The sequence below is a fragment of the Oncorhynchus masou genome, chromosome 5 (assembly GCF_036934945.1).
Source record: "Oncorhynchus masou masou isolate Uvic2021 chromosome 5, UVic_Omas_1.1, whole genome shotgun sequence".
NCBI classification, from domain to species: domain Eukaryota; kingdom Metazoa; phylum Chordata; class Actinopteri; order Salmoniformes; family Salmonidae; genus Oncorhynchus; species Oncorhynchus masou.
Window position 1 is genome coordinate 11,532,635 of NC_088216.1, and position 17,500 is coordinate 11,550,134.

The window sequence follows — 17,500 nt, forward strand, 5'->3', positions numbered from 1 at the left end:
AGTGTGTGTCTCCAGGTTCCAGTCAGGGGACAGTGTCTATAACTAGTGTGTGTCTCCAGGTTCCAGTCAGGGGACAGTGTCTATAACTAGTGTGTGTCTCCAGGTTCCAGTAGGGGACAGTGTCTATAACTAGTGTGTGTCTCCAGGTTCCAGTCAGGGGACAGTGTCTATAACTAGTGTGTGTCTCCAGGTTCCAGTCAGGGGACAGTGTCTATAACTAGTGTGTGTCTCCAGGTTCCAGTCAGGGGACAGTGTCTATAACTAGTGTGTGTCTCCAGGTTCCAGTCAGGGGACAGTGTCTATAACTAGTGTGTGTCTCCAGGTTCCAGTCAGGGGACAGTGTCTATAACTAGTGTGTGTCTCCTGGTTCCAGTCAGGGGACAGTGTCTATAACTAGTGTGTGTCTCTAGGTTCCAGTCAGGGGACAGTGTCTATAACTAGTGTGTGTCTCCAGGTTCCAGTCAGGGGACAGTGTCAATAACAGAAGGCGAACAGCTCAGTGTGATGGAGAGTGATAAAGGAGATGGATGGATGAGGGTTCTACGAGCCAACGGAGACGAAGGATACATCCCCTCATCCTACGTCAAATTCTAGACAATAACACACCCACGTGGATACACCGATTTAACACACCCACGTGGATACACCGATTTAACACACGGACGGAAGGACACACACTCCTTTCAGCCAAGGACTTCCATTCTGTGTGTTTAAGCAGTACCACCCCTTCATCTCTCTATCTACCTCTCTCTCACTCTCTCTTACTCTGTTACTCTCTCTCTACCTCTCTCTCTCACTCTACCACTCTCACTCTCTCTCTACCTCTCTCTCTCTACCTCTCTTTCACTCTACCACTCTCACTCTCTCTCTACCTCTCTCTCACTCTACCACTCTCACTCTCTCTACCTCTCTCTACCTCTCTCTACCTCTCTCTCTCTACCACTCTCTCCTCTACCACCTCTCTCTACCACTCTCTCTACCACTCTCTCTACCACTCTCTCTACCACTCTCTCTACCACTCTCTCTACCCCTCTCTACACCTCTCTCTCTACCACTCTCTCTACCTCTCTACCTCTCTCTCTCTACCTCTCTCTCACTCTCTCTACCTCTCTCTCACTCTCTCTCACCTCTCTCACTCTCTCTACCTCTCTCACTCTCTCTACCTTCTCTCTCCACTCTACCACTCTCTCTCTACCACTCTCTCTACCACTCTCTCTCTCGCTCTACCTCTCTCATGCTTTACCTCTCTCCTACCTCTGTCTCTCTCTCTCTCTACTTCTCTCTACCGCTCTCTCTATCTCTTTCTAACTCTCTCTACCTCTCTCTCACGCTTTACCTCTCTCTCTACCTTTGTCTCTCTCTCACCTCTCTCACTCTACCACTCTCTCTCTCTACCTCTCTCTCTCTCTCTCTCTCTCTCTCTACCTCTCTCTCTACCACTCTCTCTCTCTACCTCTCTCTCTCTCTCTCTCTACCTCTCTCTACCTCTCTCTACCTCTCTCTATCTCTCTCTACCTCTCTCTACCACTCTCTCTCTACCTCTCTCTACCTCTCTCTCTCTCTACCACTCTCTCTCTACCTCTCTCTCTACCTCTCTCTACCTCTCTCTCTACCTCTCTCTCTACCTCTTCATCCTCCCTCTCTCCACCCCCTCCTCCTCCCTCCACCCCCTCTCTCCCAGTCCCATTCCTCTCTCCCTATACTTACCTAATCACAGATCATTAGTTGCCATGACATTGTGATTGTTTTTATATTAAATGACTGCTATCCTAGTTATCAGATTTGGATGAAATTGTTATCAGCTGGATGGTGAAGCCACTATATTATGGACCATGTTCTGCGTCCCAAACGCCCACCCTGTTTTCTATATAGTGTACTTGTTTGTCACATGTTTTCTCATCAGAAGAGTGGTTAGATCCCAAATGAAACCCTATTCCCTATATAGAACACTACTGTCGACCAGAGCCCTATTCCCTATATAGTGCACTAATTTTGACCAGAGGCCTATTCCCTATATAGAACACTACTATAGACCAGAGCCCTATTCCCTATATAGTACACTACTGTTGACCAGATCCCTATTCCCTATTTAGCACACTAATTTTGATCAGAGGCCTATGGGGAAGAGGGGGCCAATTGGGACGCGAGACTGTATGTGAAACTGGTAAATTTTTAAATGTTTCTGAGGTTCTTATTGGTTGTCTGATTCTCTGACCATGTCTGTGGTTGTTATGGTTACCGTCTGGTCCAGTTCATACAGACTGTTTTGGTTGTTGTTTCTTTGTTCTGTTTATCTCTCTTTTTGTGGTTTAACTGTCTGTGGTCAGGTTCTGGCCAATCAGATGGCTCTGTGGTCAGGTTCTGGCCAATCAGATGGCTCTGTGGTCAGGTTCTGGCCAATCAGATGGCTCTGTGGTGGTGTTGTGACTACTGCTGTCTAACTTCTCCTGGAGGACCCCTGGTGTTTCTGTATCAACTACATGTCCCAAAATGGCACCCTATACCCTACATAGTGCACCACATTTGACCCGAGGGCCCACGGGGGAACAGGGGGGCCCACGGGGGAACAGGGGGGCCCACGGGGGAACAGGGGGGCCCACGGGGGAACAGGAGGCCACAGGGGAGGCAGTGTCTGTCAGCCCTCCAGGTCTAGTCTGACCTCACGTCTCCCTGGTTAAGTGGAACTGGACTCGTCACTCGCTGCTTCTCAATGTTTTATGGAGTGTCTGTGTGTTATTATATGATCACATGTTAAAACTACTTATGTGTTGACCTCTAAGTACCCTGTGAACTATTTTGATTGAGAAAAAAATAAAAATAGATTTATGTAAAAATTTGATGTTTTTGTTTCATTTTGTAGTGTGTTGTCTTTTTTTAACAGACCAAAGTTGACACAGTGATGTTTTAAATCATTTATATCATCTGAATAGAAAACGTGTTAACTCAGAACTTTCCCTTAAAAAAAACTACTTTCACAGACACCTGGCCGGTTGAAGAAAGTTGTCTGAACACACAACGTGTTAACAGGTAAACTCTGCAGAATAAAGTTGTTAACAGGTAACCTCTACAGAATAAAGTTGTTAACAGGTAAACTCTACAAAATAAAGTTGTTAACAGGTAAACTCTGCAGAATAAAGTTGTTAACAGGGTAAACTCTGCAGAATAAAGTTGTTAACAGGTAAACTCTACAGAATAAAGTTGTTAACAGGTAAACTCTACAGAATAAAGTTGTTAACAGGTAAACTCTACAGAATAAAGTTGTTAACAGGTAAACTCTACAGAATAAAGTTGTTAACAGGGTAAACTCTACAGAATAAAGTCGTTAACAGGTAAACTCTACAGAATAAAGTTGTTAACAGGTAAACTCTACAGAATAAAGTTGTTAACAGGGTAAACTCTACAGAATAAAGTCGTTAACAGGGTAAACTCTGCAGAATAAAGTTGTTAACAGGTAAACTCTGCAGAATAAAGTTGTTAACAGGTAAACTCTGCAGAATAAAGTTGTTAACAGGGTAAACTCTGCAGAATAAAGTTGTTAACAGGGCAAACTCTACAGAATAAAGTCGTTAACAGGTAAACTCTACAGAATAAAGTCGTTAACAGGTAAACTCTACAGAATAAAGTCGTTAACAGGTAAACTCTACAGAATAAAGTCGTTAACAGGTAAACTCTACAGAATAAAGTCGTTAACAGGTAAACTCTACAGAATAAAGTCGTTAACAGGTAAACTCTACAGAATAAAGTCGTTAACAGGTAAACTCTACAGAATAAAGTTGTTAACAGGGTAAACTCTGCAGAATAAAGTTGTTAACAGGTAAACTCTACAGAATAAAGTCGTTAACAGGTAAACTCTACAGAATAAAGTCGTTAACAGGTAAACTCTACAGAATAAAGTCGTTAACAGGTAAACTCTACAGAATAAAGTCGTTAACAGGTAAACTCTACAGAATAAAGTCGATATCACAGATAAAGTTGTTAACAGGGTAAACTCTACAGAATAAAGTTGTTAACAGGTAAACTCTACAGAATAAAGTTGTTAACAGGGTAAACTCTACAGAATAAAGTTGTCTGAACACAGAACGTGTTAACAGGTAAACTCTACAGGTCAACATTTTGACACACCTGAACCAACAACCAGTAGAAGCACATCATGCACCTTGTCTACGTCCCAAATAGCATCCTATTCCCTGTATCGTGCCCTACTTTAATCTAGAACCCTATTCCCTGTATCGTGCCCTACTTTCATCTAGAGCCCTATTCCCTGTATCGTGCCCTACTTTCAACCAGAGCCCTATTCCCTGTATCGTGCCCTACATTCAACCAGAGCCCTATTCCCTGTATCGTGCCCTACTTTCATCTAGAGCCCTATTCCCTGTATCGTGCCCTACTTTCATCTAGAGCCCTATTCCCTGTATCGTGCCCTACTTTAATCTAGAACCCTATTCCCTGTATCGTGCCCTACTTTCATCTAGAGCCCTATTCCCTGTATCGTGCCCTACTTTCATCTAGAGCCCTATTCCCTGTATCGTGCCCTACTTTTAACTAGAGCCCTATTCCCTGTATCGTGCCCTACTTTCAACCAGAGCCCTACTTTCATCTAGAGCCCTATTCCCTGTACCGTGCCCTACTTTCATCTAGAGCCCTATTCCCTGTATCGTGCCCTACTTTCAACCAGAGCCCTACTTTCATCTAGAGCCCTATTCCCTGTATCGTGCCCTACTTTCATCTAGAGCCCTATTCCCTGTATCGTGCCCATTACCAGAGCCCTATTCCCTGTATCGTGCCCATTACCAGAGCCCTATTCCCTGTATCGTGCCCTACTTTCATCTAGAGCCCTATTCCCTGTATCGTGCCCTACTTTCATCTAGAGCCCTATTCCCTGTATACGTGCCCATTACCAGAGCCCTATTCCCTGTATCGTGCCCTACTTTCATCTAGAGCCCTATTCCCTGTATCGTGCCCATTACCAGAGCCTTGGTAATGGCCCTTCATAGAGAATAGGGTGCCATTTGGGACGTAGACCTTTGCCAGGTTTATGAGGGGAAACCAACACATCCACACCTGCTAGGTATGAACCCCGTGGGTGAGAACCACAGAAACACCCAGACACACATCCCAGGATATATTCATTAGGCACTGAAACGGACTGAAACAGGGAGGAAACACCTGAACTTATCCAATAACAAACTTTTTTTATTATTATTTTTTTGCTACAAAAAGCTTCTAATGAATAATGATCCAGGGAAAACGGGTTACAGATTTCAAACTGTTGTGCAACGTTGCGCCCTCCTGAATGCAGCCCAGGTCACAGTATAGAGTTTAAAGGGTCAGAGTTCCGGGGAGAACTCCTCGGTAGGCTCCAGTTTGTTGGAGAGCACGGTGAGGATCTTGTCAAACTTGTCGTAGCGTTTCTCCTTGTCTGCCGCGGCTCCAGTCTGACCCCAGAACAGCCTCAGGGCAAACTCTGTCCTGAACCCCTCCAGCAGCTCTGGGATTGGCTCCCAGTCACCTGCCGGGACAGAGTGACAGGGCACACGGCCAATCAGTGACTCGGAATTGTTATGAGGCAGGACTAATGTGAATTGGATGTGTAAATAAATAAATCTCTTTGCAGGTGCCTGGCAACAGTTGTTGAACAGGATGAAGGAAAAAGGAAACCGCGCACTGCTCTTGGTAGCATCACTGATATTTAATAAGCTTACCTATCGGCCTTCGTCAGAGCTTTTGTGAATCTTTTTAAATTCGCACCCTTATGTAGACCTGGCCCCCACCCACATCCGTTCTACACATCGAAGGGGGCTGGAGGCAAAGGAAAAAACAAATAAGTGCATAATGATGTAGATAACATGGGTGGTGGAACACGTAATGATGTAGATAACATGGGTGGTGGAACGCGTAATGATGTAGATAACATGGGTGGTGGAACGCGTAATGATGTAGATAACATGGGTGGTGGAACGCGTAATGATGTAGATAACATGGGTGGTGGAACGCGTAATGATGTAGATAACATGGGTGGTGGACCGCGTAATGATGTAGATAACATGGGTGGTGGAACGCGTAATGATGTAGATAACATGGGTGGTGGAACGCGTAATGATGTAGATAACATGGGTGGTGGAACGCGTAATGATGTAGATAACATGGGTGGTGGAACGCGTAATGATGTAGATAACATGGGTGGTGGAACACGTAATGATGTAGATAACATGGGTGGTGGCACGCGTAATGATGTAGATAACATGGGTGGTGGCACGCGTAATGATGTAGATAACATGGGTGGTGGAACACGTAATGATGTAGATAACATGGGTGGTGGAACGCGTAATGATGTAGATAACATGGGTGGTGGAACACGTAATGATGTAGATAACATGGGTGGTGGAACGCGTAATGATGTAGATAACATGGGTGGTGGAACGCGTAATGATGTAGATAACATGGGTGGTGGAACACGTAATGATGTAGATAACATGGGTGGTGGAACGCGTAATGATGTAGATAACATGGGTGGTGGCACACGTAATGATGTAGATAACATGGGTGGTGGAACGCGTGATGATGTCATTTATTTGGAACCATTTTCCTATTCACACTTCATCATATTGTTGCACTGGGCTAATTGAAAAAGATTCACAAAAGCTCTGACGAAGGCCGATACGTAAACATATTAAATATCAGGGATAGGACCTGGAGCAGTGTGCAGATTCCTTTTTCCTTCATCGTCAATTGGATGTGTGTTTTCTATAATGTGTGTTACCTGTGAGCAGGCTGAGTGTGCTACCTGTGAGCAGGCTGTGTGTGCTACCTGTGAGCAGGCTGTGTGCTACCTGTGAGCAGGCTGTGTGTGCTACCTGTGAGCAGGCTGTGTGCTACCTGTGAGCAGGCTGAGTGTGCTACCTGTGAGCAGGCTGAGTGTGCTACCTGTGAGCAGGCTGAGTGTGCTACCTCTGAGTAGAGCTGAGTGTGCTACCTCTAGGCAGGCTGTGTGTGCTACCTGTGAGCAGGCTGTGTGCTACAGGCAGGCTGTGTGCTACCTGTGAGCAGGCTGAGTGCTACCTGTGAGCAGGCTGTGTGTGCTACCTGTGAGCAGGCTGTGTGTGCTGCCTGTGAGCAGGCTGAGTGTGCTACCTGTGAGCAGGCTGAGTGTGCTACCTGTGTGCAGGCTGTGTGTGCTACCTGTGAGCAGACTGAGTGTGCTACCTGTGAGCAGGCTGTGTGTGCTACCTGTGAGCAGGCTGTGTGCTACCTGTGAGCAGGCTGTGTGCTACCTGTGAGCAGGCTGTGTGCTACCTGTGAGCAGGCTGTGTGCCAGTGAGCAGGCTGTGCTACCTGTGAGCAGGCTGTGTGCTACCTGTGAGCAGGCTGAGTGTGCTACCTGTGAGCAGGCTGTGTGTGCTACCTGTGAGCAGGCTGTGTGCTACCTGTGAGCAGGCTGTGTGTTACCTGTGAGCAGGCTGTGTGCTACCTGTGAGCAGGCTGTGTGTGCTACCTGTGAGCAGGCTGTGTGTGCTACCTGTGAGCAGGCTGTGTGTGCTACCTGTGAGCAGGCTGTGTGTTACCTGTGAGCAGGCTGTGTGCTACCTGTGAGCAGGCTGTGTGCTACCTGTGAGCAGGCTGAGTGTGCTACCTGTGAGCAGGCTGTGTGCTACCTGTGAGCAGGCTGTGTGTTACCTGTGAGCAGGCTGTGTGCTACCTGTGAGCAGGCTGAGTGTGCTACCTGTGAGCAGGCTGAGTGTGTGCTACCTGTGAGCAGGCTGTGTGCTACCTGTGAGCAGGCTGTGTGCTACCTGTGAGCAGGCTGTGTGCTACCTGTGAGCAGGCTGGAGTGTGCTACCTGTGAGCAGGCTGTGTGCTACCTGTGAGCAGGCTGTGTGTGCTACCTGTGAGCAGGCTGTGTGTGCTACCTGTGAGCAGGCTGTGTGTGCTACCTGTGAGCAGGCTGTGTGCTACCTGTGAGCAGGCTGTGTGTGCCACCTGTGAGCAGGCTGTGTGTGCTACCTGTGAGCAGGCTGTGTGCTACCTGTGAGCAGGCTGTGTGTGCTACCTGTGAGCAGGCTGTGTGCGCTACCTGTGAGCAGGCTGTGTGCTACCTGTGAGCAGGCTGTGTGCTACCTGTGAGCAGGCTGTGTGTGCTACCTGTGAGCAGGCTGTGTGCTACCTGTGAGCAGGCTGTGTGTTACCTGTGAGCAGGCTGTGTGTGCTACCTGTGAGCAGGCTGAGTGTGCTACCTGTGAGCAGGCTGTGTGTGCCACCTGTGAGCAGGCTGTGTGTGTTACCTGTGAGCAGGCTGTGTGTGCTACCTGTGAGCAGGCTGTGCGCTACCTGTGAGCAGGCTGTGTGTGTTACCTGTGAGCAGGCTGTGTGCTACCTGTGAGCAGGCTGTGTGCTACCTGTGAGCAGGCTGTGTGCTACCTGTGAGCAGGCTGTGTGCTACCTGTGAGCAGGCTGTGTGCTACCTGTGAGCAGGCTGTGTGTGCTACCTGTGAGCAGGCTGTGTGTTACCTGTGAGCAGGCTGTGTGTACTACCTGTGAGCAGGCTGTGTGCCACCTGTGAGCAGGCTGTGTGTGCTACCTGTGAGCAGGCTGTGTGCCACCTGTGAGCAGGCTGTGTGCTACCTGTGAGCAGGCTGTGTGCTACCTGTGAGCAGGCTGTGTGTGTTACCTGTGAGCAGGCTGAGTGCTACCTGTGAGCAGGCTGTGTGTGCTACCTGTGAGCAGGCTGTGAGTGCTACCTGTGAGCAGGCTGTGTGTGCTACCTGTGAGCAGGCTGTGTGTGCTACCTGTGAGCAGGCTGTGTGTTACCTGTGAGCAGGCTGTGTGTGCTACCTGTGAGCAGGCTGAGTGCTACCTGTGAGCAGGCTGTGTGCTACCTGTGAGCAGGCTGTGTGTGCTACGTGTGAGCAGGCTGTGTGTGCTACCTGTGAGCAGGCTGTGTGCTACCTGTGAGCAGGCTGAGTGTGCTACCTGTGAGCAGGCTGTGTGCTACCCTGTGAGCAGGCTGTGTGCTACCTGTGAGCAGGCTGTGTGTGCACCTGTGAGCAGGCTGTGTGCTACCTGTGAGCAGGCTGTGTGTGCTACCTGTGAGCAGGCTGAGTGTGCTACCTGTGAGCAGGCTGAGTGTGCTACCTGTGAGCAGGCTGTGTGCGTGCTCCTGGTACTGTGGGGGCGTGTAGCGCTGCGTTGCGTGCCGCCTGCAGGGTGTTGTATAACAACTGGCAGCCTCTCTCTGTGTGTTCTCCCTCCTCTCCCTCCATCAGCCTCAGGAGGGGAACCAGGTAGGCACAGCCAGGGGCCCTGCACCACAGAGTCTACACACACATTACAAATACATTACACACACAGTCAGGGGCCCTGCACCACAGAGTCTACACACACATTACAAATACATTACACACACACAGCCAGGGGGCCCTGTACCACAGAGTCTACACACACATTACACACAGCCAGGGGGCCCTGCACCACAGAGTCTACACACACATTACAAATACATTACACACACACACAGCCAGGGGGCCCTGTACCACAGAGTCTACACACACATTACAAATACATTACACACACACACAGCCAGGGGGCCCTGTACCACAGAGTCTACACACACATTACAAATACATTACACACACACACAGCCAGGGGGCCCTGCACCACAGAGTCTACACACACATTACAAATACATTACACACACAGCCAGGGGGCCCTGCACCACAGAGTCTACACACACATTACAAATACATTACACACACACACAGCCAGGGGGCCCTGTACCACAGAGTCTACACACACATTACAAATACATTACACACACAGCCAGGGGCCCTGCACCACAGAGTCTACACACACATTACAAATACATTACACACAGCCAGGGGGCCCTGCACCACAGAGTCTACACACACATTACAAATACATTACACACACAGCCAGGGGCCCTGCACCACAGAGTCTACACACACACACATTACAAATACATTACACACACAGCCAGGGGCCCTGCACCACAGAGTCTACACACACACACATTACAAATACATTACACACACAGCCAGGGGGCCCTGCACCACAGAGTCTACACACACACACACACACATTACACACACAGCCAGGGGGCCCTGCACCACAGAGTCTACACACACACACACACACACATTACACACACAGCCAGGGGGCCCTGCACCACAGAGTCTACACACACACACACACACACATTACACACACAGCCAGGGGGCCCTGCACCACAGAGTCTACACACACACACACACACACATTACAAATACATTACACACACAGTCAGGGACCCTGTACCATAGAGTCTACCCACACATTACAAATACATTACACACACACACAGCCAGGGGGCCCTGCACCACAGAGTCTACACACACACACATTACAAATACATTACACACACACACAGCCAGGGGCCCTGCACCACAGAGTCTACACACACACACACACACACACACATTACACACACACACACACACACACACACACACACACACACACACACACACACACACAGGGGACCCTGTACCACAGAGTCTACACACACACACACATTACACACACAGTCAGGGGCCCTGCACCACAGAGTCTACACACACACACATTACAAATACATTACACACACACACACACACACACACACACACACACACACACACATTACACACACAGTCAGGGGACCCTGTACCACAGATTACCCACACACACACACATTACACACACAGTCAGGGGCCCTGTACAACAGAGTCTACCCACACACACACATTACACACACAGTCAGGGGCCCTGCACCACAGAGTCACCCACACACACACATTACAAATACACACACACACACACACACACACTCCCTCACCATCTCCGTCATTCAGAGCGATCATGAAGGGTTTGAGGGTCTTCTCAAACATCACAGCGCTCTCTGTGGTTCCTCCTCAGTGCCCTCCATGTCCTCTCCAGACGGACTACCTACACACACACAGTACGTACACACACACAAAGTACACACACACAGTACACACACACACATTACACACACACACACACACAGCACACACAGTACATACACACACACACATTACACACACACACACATACACACAGTACACACACACACATACACACACACTTTAGTGACCTGAGGCATCTCTAGGGTCTTTAAAACACAGCATAGTGTGAGGGTGTGTGTGTGTGTGTGCGTACAGTGTGCGAGTGTACTGTGTGTGTGTTACCTGAGGCATCTCCAGAGCCTTCATGACGGCTGAGAAGGCGTAGAGGTTGTGGGCGTGGTCTCTCAGGGCCTGGGCCAATAGGATGACTTTATGCAGCACCGTGGCCCTCTGACCTACCGTCCCTGTACAGCCCAGGATATCTATGGCAACGCCCAGGGCTAGCAGGTGGTGCCTGACACACACACAGAGTCAGATGTTCATATTTGAGGCATGTGTGTGTATGTGCGTGCGTGTGTATGTGCGTGCGTGTGTATGTGCGTGCGTGTGTATGTGCGTGCGTGTGTATGTGCGTGCGTAAGTGCGTATGCGTGTGTATGTGCGTGCGTGTGTATGTGCGTGTGTATGTGCGTGCGTGTGTATGTGCGTGCGTGTATGTGCGTGTGTATGTGCGCGTGTATGTGCGTGTGTGTGTATGTGCGTGCGTGCATGTATGTGCGTGCGTGTGTATGTGCGTGCGTATGTGCGTGCGTGTGTATGTGCGTGCGTGTGTATGTGCGTGCGTATGTGCGTGCGTGTGTATGTGCGTGTGTATGTGCGTGCGTGCGTGCATGTGTGCGTGTGTGTGTGTGCGTGTGTATGTGCGTGTGTATGTGCGTGCAGTACCTCTCCAGCAGGTCCTGTCTGAGCTGTTGTCCGTGAGACAGGGTGACCAGCTCCAGACCTGAGCCAACTCCCATCATCCTCTTCTGGTCCTCTGTCACACCCACGATACGAGCCACCTACACACACAGAGACAGACAAAGCATGTGTGATATTATAGTGCATAGGTGTGTGTGTGATATTATAGTGTGTGTGTGTGTGAGAGATATTATAGTGTGTGTGTGAGAGAGATATTATAGTGCATAGGTGTGTGTGTGATATTATAGTGTGTGTGTGTGTGATATTATAGTGCATAGGTGTGTGTGTGTGTGTGTGTGTTATATTATAGTGCATAGGTGTGTGTGATATTATAGTGTGTGTGTGAGATATTATAGTGCATAGGTGTGTGTGTGTGTGATATTACAGTGCATAGGAGTGTATATGTGTGTGTGTGTGTGTGATATTATAGTGCATAGGAGTGTATGTGTGTGTGTGTGTGTGTGTGTGTGTGATATTATAGTGCATAGGAGTGTATATGTGTGTGTGTGTGTGTGATATTATAGTGTATAGGAGTGTGTGTGTGTGATATTATAGTGCATAGGAGTGTGTGTGTGTGTGTGTGTGTGTGTGTGTGTGTGTGTGTGTGTGTGTGTGTTGTGTGTGTGTGTGTGTGTGTGTGTGTGTGAGTGTGAGTGATATTATAGTGCATAGGTGTGTGTGTGTGTTTATAACTACGTCTTACCTGGCAGTCGACACTGAGGATGTGCAGAGCGGTTGTCATGGCGTTGGAGCGTGTGAACAGTTCTTTGAGCACCATGAGAACGGTGGGGTCTAGAGGTCTGTTATTTTCTGGTAGCAGGAGGGACTCAAACTGGTCCAGTCTGAAACACGACACCGTCTCCACCTGGTAACATGTTAATAACATGCTACTTCTTCTCAAACTGGTCCAGTCTGAAACACGTCTCCACCTGGTAACATGTTAATAACATGCTACTTCTCAAACTGGTCCAGTCTTAAACACGTCTCCACCTGATAACATGTTAATAACATGCTACTTCTCAAACTGGTCCAGTCTGAAACACGTCTCCACCTGGTAACATGTTAATAACATGCTACTTCTCAAACTGGTCCAGTCTGAAACACGTCTCCACCTGATAACATGTTAATAACATGCTACTTCTCAAACTGGTCCAGTCTGAAACACGTCTCCACCTGGTAACATGTTAATAACATGCTACTTCTCAAACTGGTCCAGTCTGAAACACGTCTCCACCTGGTAACATGTTAATAACATGCTACTTCTCAAACTGGTCCAGTCTGAAACACGCTCCACCTGATAACATGTTAATAACATGCTACTTCTCAATCTGGTCCAGTCTTAAACACGTCTCCACCTGGTAACATGTTAATAACATGCTACTTCTCAAACTGGTCCAGTCTGGTAGTAACATCTCTGTATAACTCCTAAATTAGGTTTGTTGTTGTGTTGTAGCAGGATTACATTACATTTGACTGTTACGCATGTTACACTACGAGTTCATAGTCTGTTATTCGCCAACATCTAGTCAAACTGAGCTACATAACATCAACTACATCACAATGTTGTTCAATAAACATATAATAGAATCCTCCATCACAATGCTGTTCAATAAACATATAATAGAATTCCCTACATCACAATGCTGTCCAATAAAACATCTAATAGAATCCCCTACATCACAATGTTGTTCAATAAACATCTAATAGGATTCCCTACATCACAATGTTGTCCAATAAACATATACTAGAATCCCCTACATCACAATGTTGTTCAATAAACATCTAAAAGAATCCCCTACATCACAATGTTGTCCAATAAACATCTAATAGAATCCCCTACATCACAATGCTGTCCAATAAACATCTAATAGAATCCCCTACATCACAATGCTGTCCAATAAACATCTAATAGAATCCCCTACATCACAATGCTGTCCAATAAACATCTAATAGAATCACCTACATCACAATGCTGTCCAATAAACATATACTAGAATCCCCTACATCACAATGCCGTTCATTGTAAATCAAAAGAAATAAACACCCAACAACAACCAACCTGCGGCCTCTGGAAAGTGTGAATCCTCCTCTTCCTCCTGGACCTGTCCGTCAGTTGGTAACCGGGAGGCAACTCCCGCTTTCCTGTGCCTCCAGGAAGCTGAAGGAGGTCTCAGTGAGACGGCTCTGCTCTGCCACTTCTCCTCCGCACGCAGCCTGTCCACGTGGCCCCGCTTTCTGACAGAAAACACAATAACACATACACACTACATAACCAAAAGTATGTGGACACCTGCCGCCGAGTATCTCATTCCAAAACCAAGGACATTAATGTGGAGTTGTTCCCCCTTTGCTGCTATAACAGCCTCCACTAGATGTTAGAACATTGCTGCTATAACAGCCTCCTCTTCTGGGAAGGCTTTCCACTAGATGTTAGAACATTGCTGCTATAACAGCCTCCTCTTCTGGGAAGGCTTTCCACTAGATGTTGGAACATTGCTGCTATAACAGCCTCCACTCTTCCTGGAGGGCTTTCCACTAGAAGATGGAACATGGCTGTAATAGCAGCATCCACTCTTCTGGGAAGGCTTTCCACTAGATGTTGGAACATTGCTGCTATAACAGCCTCCTCTTCTGGGAAGGCTTTCCACTAGATGTTGGAACAGTGCTGCCATAACAGCCTCCTCTTCTGGGAAGGCTTTCCACTAGATGTTAGAACATTGCTGCTATAACAGCCTCTCTGGGAAGGCTTTCCACTAGATGTTGGAACATTGCTGCTATAACAGCCTCCTTCTTCTGGGAAGGCTTTCCGCTAGATGTTAGAACATTGCTGCTATAACAGCCTCCACTCTTCTGGGAAGGCTTTCCGCTAGATGTTAGAACATTGCTGCTATAACAGCCTCCACTCTTCTGGGAAGGCTTTCCACTAGATGTTGGAACATTGCTGCTATAACAGCCTCCACTCTTCTGGGAAGGCTTTCCACTAGATGTTGGAACATTGCTGCTATAACAGCCTCCACTCTTCTGGGAAGGCTTTCCACTAGATGTTAGAACATTGCTGCTATAACAGCCTCCACTCTTCTGGGAAGGCTTTCCGCTAGATGTTGGAACATTGCTGCTATAACAGCCTCCACTCTTCTGGGAAGGCTTTCCGCTAGATGCTGGAACATTGCTGCTATAACAGCCTCCACTCTTCTGGGAAGGCTTTCCACTAGATGTTAGAACATTGCTGCTATAACAGCCTCCACTCTTCTGGGAAGGCTTTCCACTAGATGTTGGAACAGTGCTGCCATAACAGCCTCCACTCTTCTGGGAAGGCTTTCCGCTAGATGTTGGAACATTGCTGCTATAACAGCCTCCACTCTTCTGGGAAGGCTTTCCACTAGATGTTGGAACATTGCTGCTATAACAGCCTCCACTCTTCTGGGAAGGCTTTCCACTAGATGTTGGAACATTGCTGCTATAACAGCCTCCACTCTTCTGGGAAGGCTTTCCACTAGATGTTAGAACATTGCTGTGGGGATTTGCTTCCATTCAGCCACGAGAAGTAGTGAGGTTGGCCACTGATGTCTGGCGATTAGGGCTCACAGTCAGCATTCCAATTCATCCCAAAGGTGTTCGATGGGGTTGAGCTCAGGGCTCTGTGTCGTTCAGTCAAGTTATTCCACAGCGATCTCGACAAACCATTTCTGTATGGACCTCGCTTTGTGCACCGGGGGCATCTTCATGCTGAAACAAGAAAGGGCCTTCCCCAAACTGTTGCCACAGAGTTGGACACACAGAATTGTCTAGAATTTCATTGTATGCTGTAGTGTTAATATTTTCCTTCACTGGAGCTAAGGGGCCCGAACCATGAAAAACAGTCCCAGACCATTATTCCTCCTCCTCCACCAAACTTTTACAGTTGGTACAATGCATTGGGGCAGATAGAGTTCTCCTGGCATCCGCCAAACCCAGATTCGTCCATCGGACTGCCAGATGGTGAAGCGTGATTCATCACTCCAGAGAACGCGTTTCCACTGCTCCAGACTCCAATGGCGGTGAGGTTTTTACACCACTCCAGCCGACACTTGGCATTGCACATGGTGATCTTAGGCTTGTGTGTGCGGCTGCTCGGCCATGGAAACCCATTTCATGAAGCTCCCGACGAACACTTCATGTGCTGACATTGCTTCCAGAGACCGTTTGGAACGCGATAGTGAGTCTTGCAACCAAGGACAGACAATTTTTTACAATATACACGTCTACCACTTCAAGGCTGAGCCATTGGGAGACGACCCCTAGTTTGGGAGACGACGACCCCTAGTTTGGGAGACGACGACCCCGAGTTTGGGAGACGACGACCCCGAGTTTGGGAGACGACGACCCTAGTTTGGGAGACGACGACCCCTAGTTTGGGAGACGACGACCCCTAGTTTGGGAGACGACGACCCCAGATTGGGAGACGACGACCCCTAGATTGGGAGACGACGACCCCTAGATTGGGAGACGACGACCCGAGATTGGGAGACGACGACCCCTAGATTGGGAGACGACGACCCCCTAGATTGGGAGACGACGGCCCTAGATTGGGAGACGACGACCCCTAGATTGGGAGACGACGGCCCTAGATTGGGAGACGACGACTCTAGTTTGGGAGACGACGACCCCTAGATTGGGAGACGACGACCCTAGTTTGGGAGACGACGACCCCGAGATTGGGAGACGACGACCCCTAGATTGGGAGACGACGACTCCTAGATGGGAGACGACGACCCCGAGATTGGGAGACGACGACCCCTAGATTGGGAGACGACGACCCCTAGATTGGGAGACGACGACCCCCAGATTGGGAGACGACGACTCCTAGTTTGGGAGACGACGACCCCTAGATTGGGAGACGACGACCCGAGATTGGGAGACGACGACCCTAGATTGGGAGACGACGACCCCAGATTGGGAGACGACGACCCCTAGATTGGGAGACGGACGACTCCTAGTTTGGGAGACGACGACCCCTAGATGGGAGACGACGGCCCCTAGATTGGGAGACGACGACTCCTAGTTTGGGAGACGACGACCCCTAGATTGGGAGACGACGACTCCTAGTTTGGGAGACGACGACCCCTAGATTGGGAGACATGGAAGACCCAAATGGTTTCTTCTTACTTTGATTCAGGCACCTGGATGACCAGCTCGTCGTAGGGGTCACACGGTGACGGTTGGGAGGAGTCCCGGGAAGAAGGTGGACACTCTGAAGGGTTTCGGGTGGGGCTCGGGGTGCAGCTGTCCGCTGAACCTCGCAGCGTCACACCTCCACCTGGGGACCACAGGAGGGGCTACAGAACGGGTGTTTTACCTGGGTGTGAGAGCCGTGGGTGTGTGTGTGTGTTACCTGGGTGAGGGCCGTGTGTGTGTGTGTGTGTGTGTGTGTGTGTGTGTGTGTGTGGAGTGTGTGTGTGTTACCTGGGTGTGAGGCCGTGTGTGTGTGTGTGTGTGTGTTACCTGGGTGAGGGCCGTGTGTGTGTGTGTGTTACCTGGGTGAGAGGGCCGTGTGTGTGGTGTGTGTTACCTGGGTGTGAGGGCCGTGTGTGTGTGTGTGTTACCTGGGTGAGAGGGCCGTCTGTGTGGTGTGTGTCACCTGGGTGAGAGGGCCGTCTGTGTGG

General features: G+C 48.8%; 1 protein-coding gene, 1 long non-coding RNA gene and 1 pseudogene across 2 annotated transcripts in view; 2 read left to right on the plus strand and 1 right to left on the minus strand.

Annotated features, from left to right (window-relative positions):
• The window catches only part of LOC135532981 (cdc42-interacting protein 4 homolog), a 117,750-nt gene extending 117,118 nt beyond the window's left edge, over positions 1-632 (plus strand). Inside the window, exon 15 of the mRNA XM_064960402.1 lies at positions 455-632. Coding sequence (XP_064816474.1) covers positions 455-594 — 140 coding nt within the window. The 3' untranslated portion in view covers positions 595-632. The remainder of the gene's footprint in view (positions 1-454) is intronic.
• Positions 633-1,655: 1,023 nt separating this feature from the next.
• On the plus strand, positions 1,656-2,834 carry LOC135533018 (uncharacterized). Its single transcript, XR_010454434.1, has 2 exons — positions 1,656-2,327; positions 2,359-2,834. It is a non-coding gene; the product is annotated as an uncharacterized LOC135533018 (long non-coding RNA).
• A 2,335-nt stretch (positions 2,835-5,169) lies between these two features.
• Positions 5,170-17,500, minus strand: part of LOC135525969 (breast cancer anti-estrogen resistance protein 3 homolog) — a 26,187-nt pseudogene continuing 13,856 nt past the window's right edge.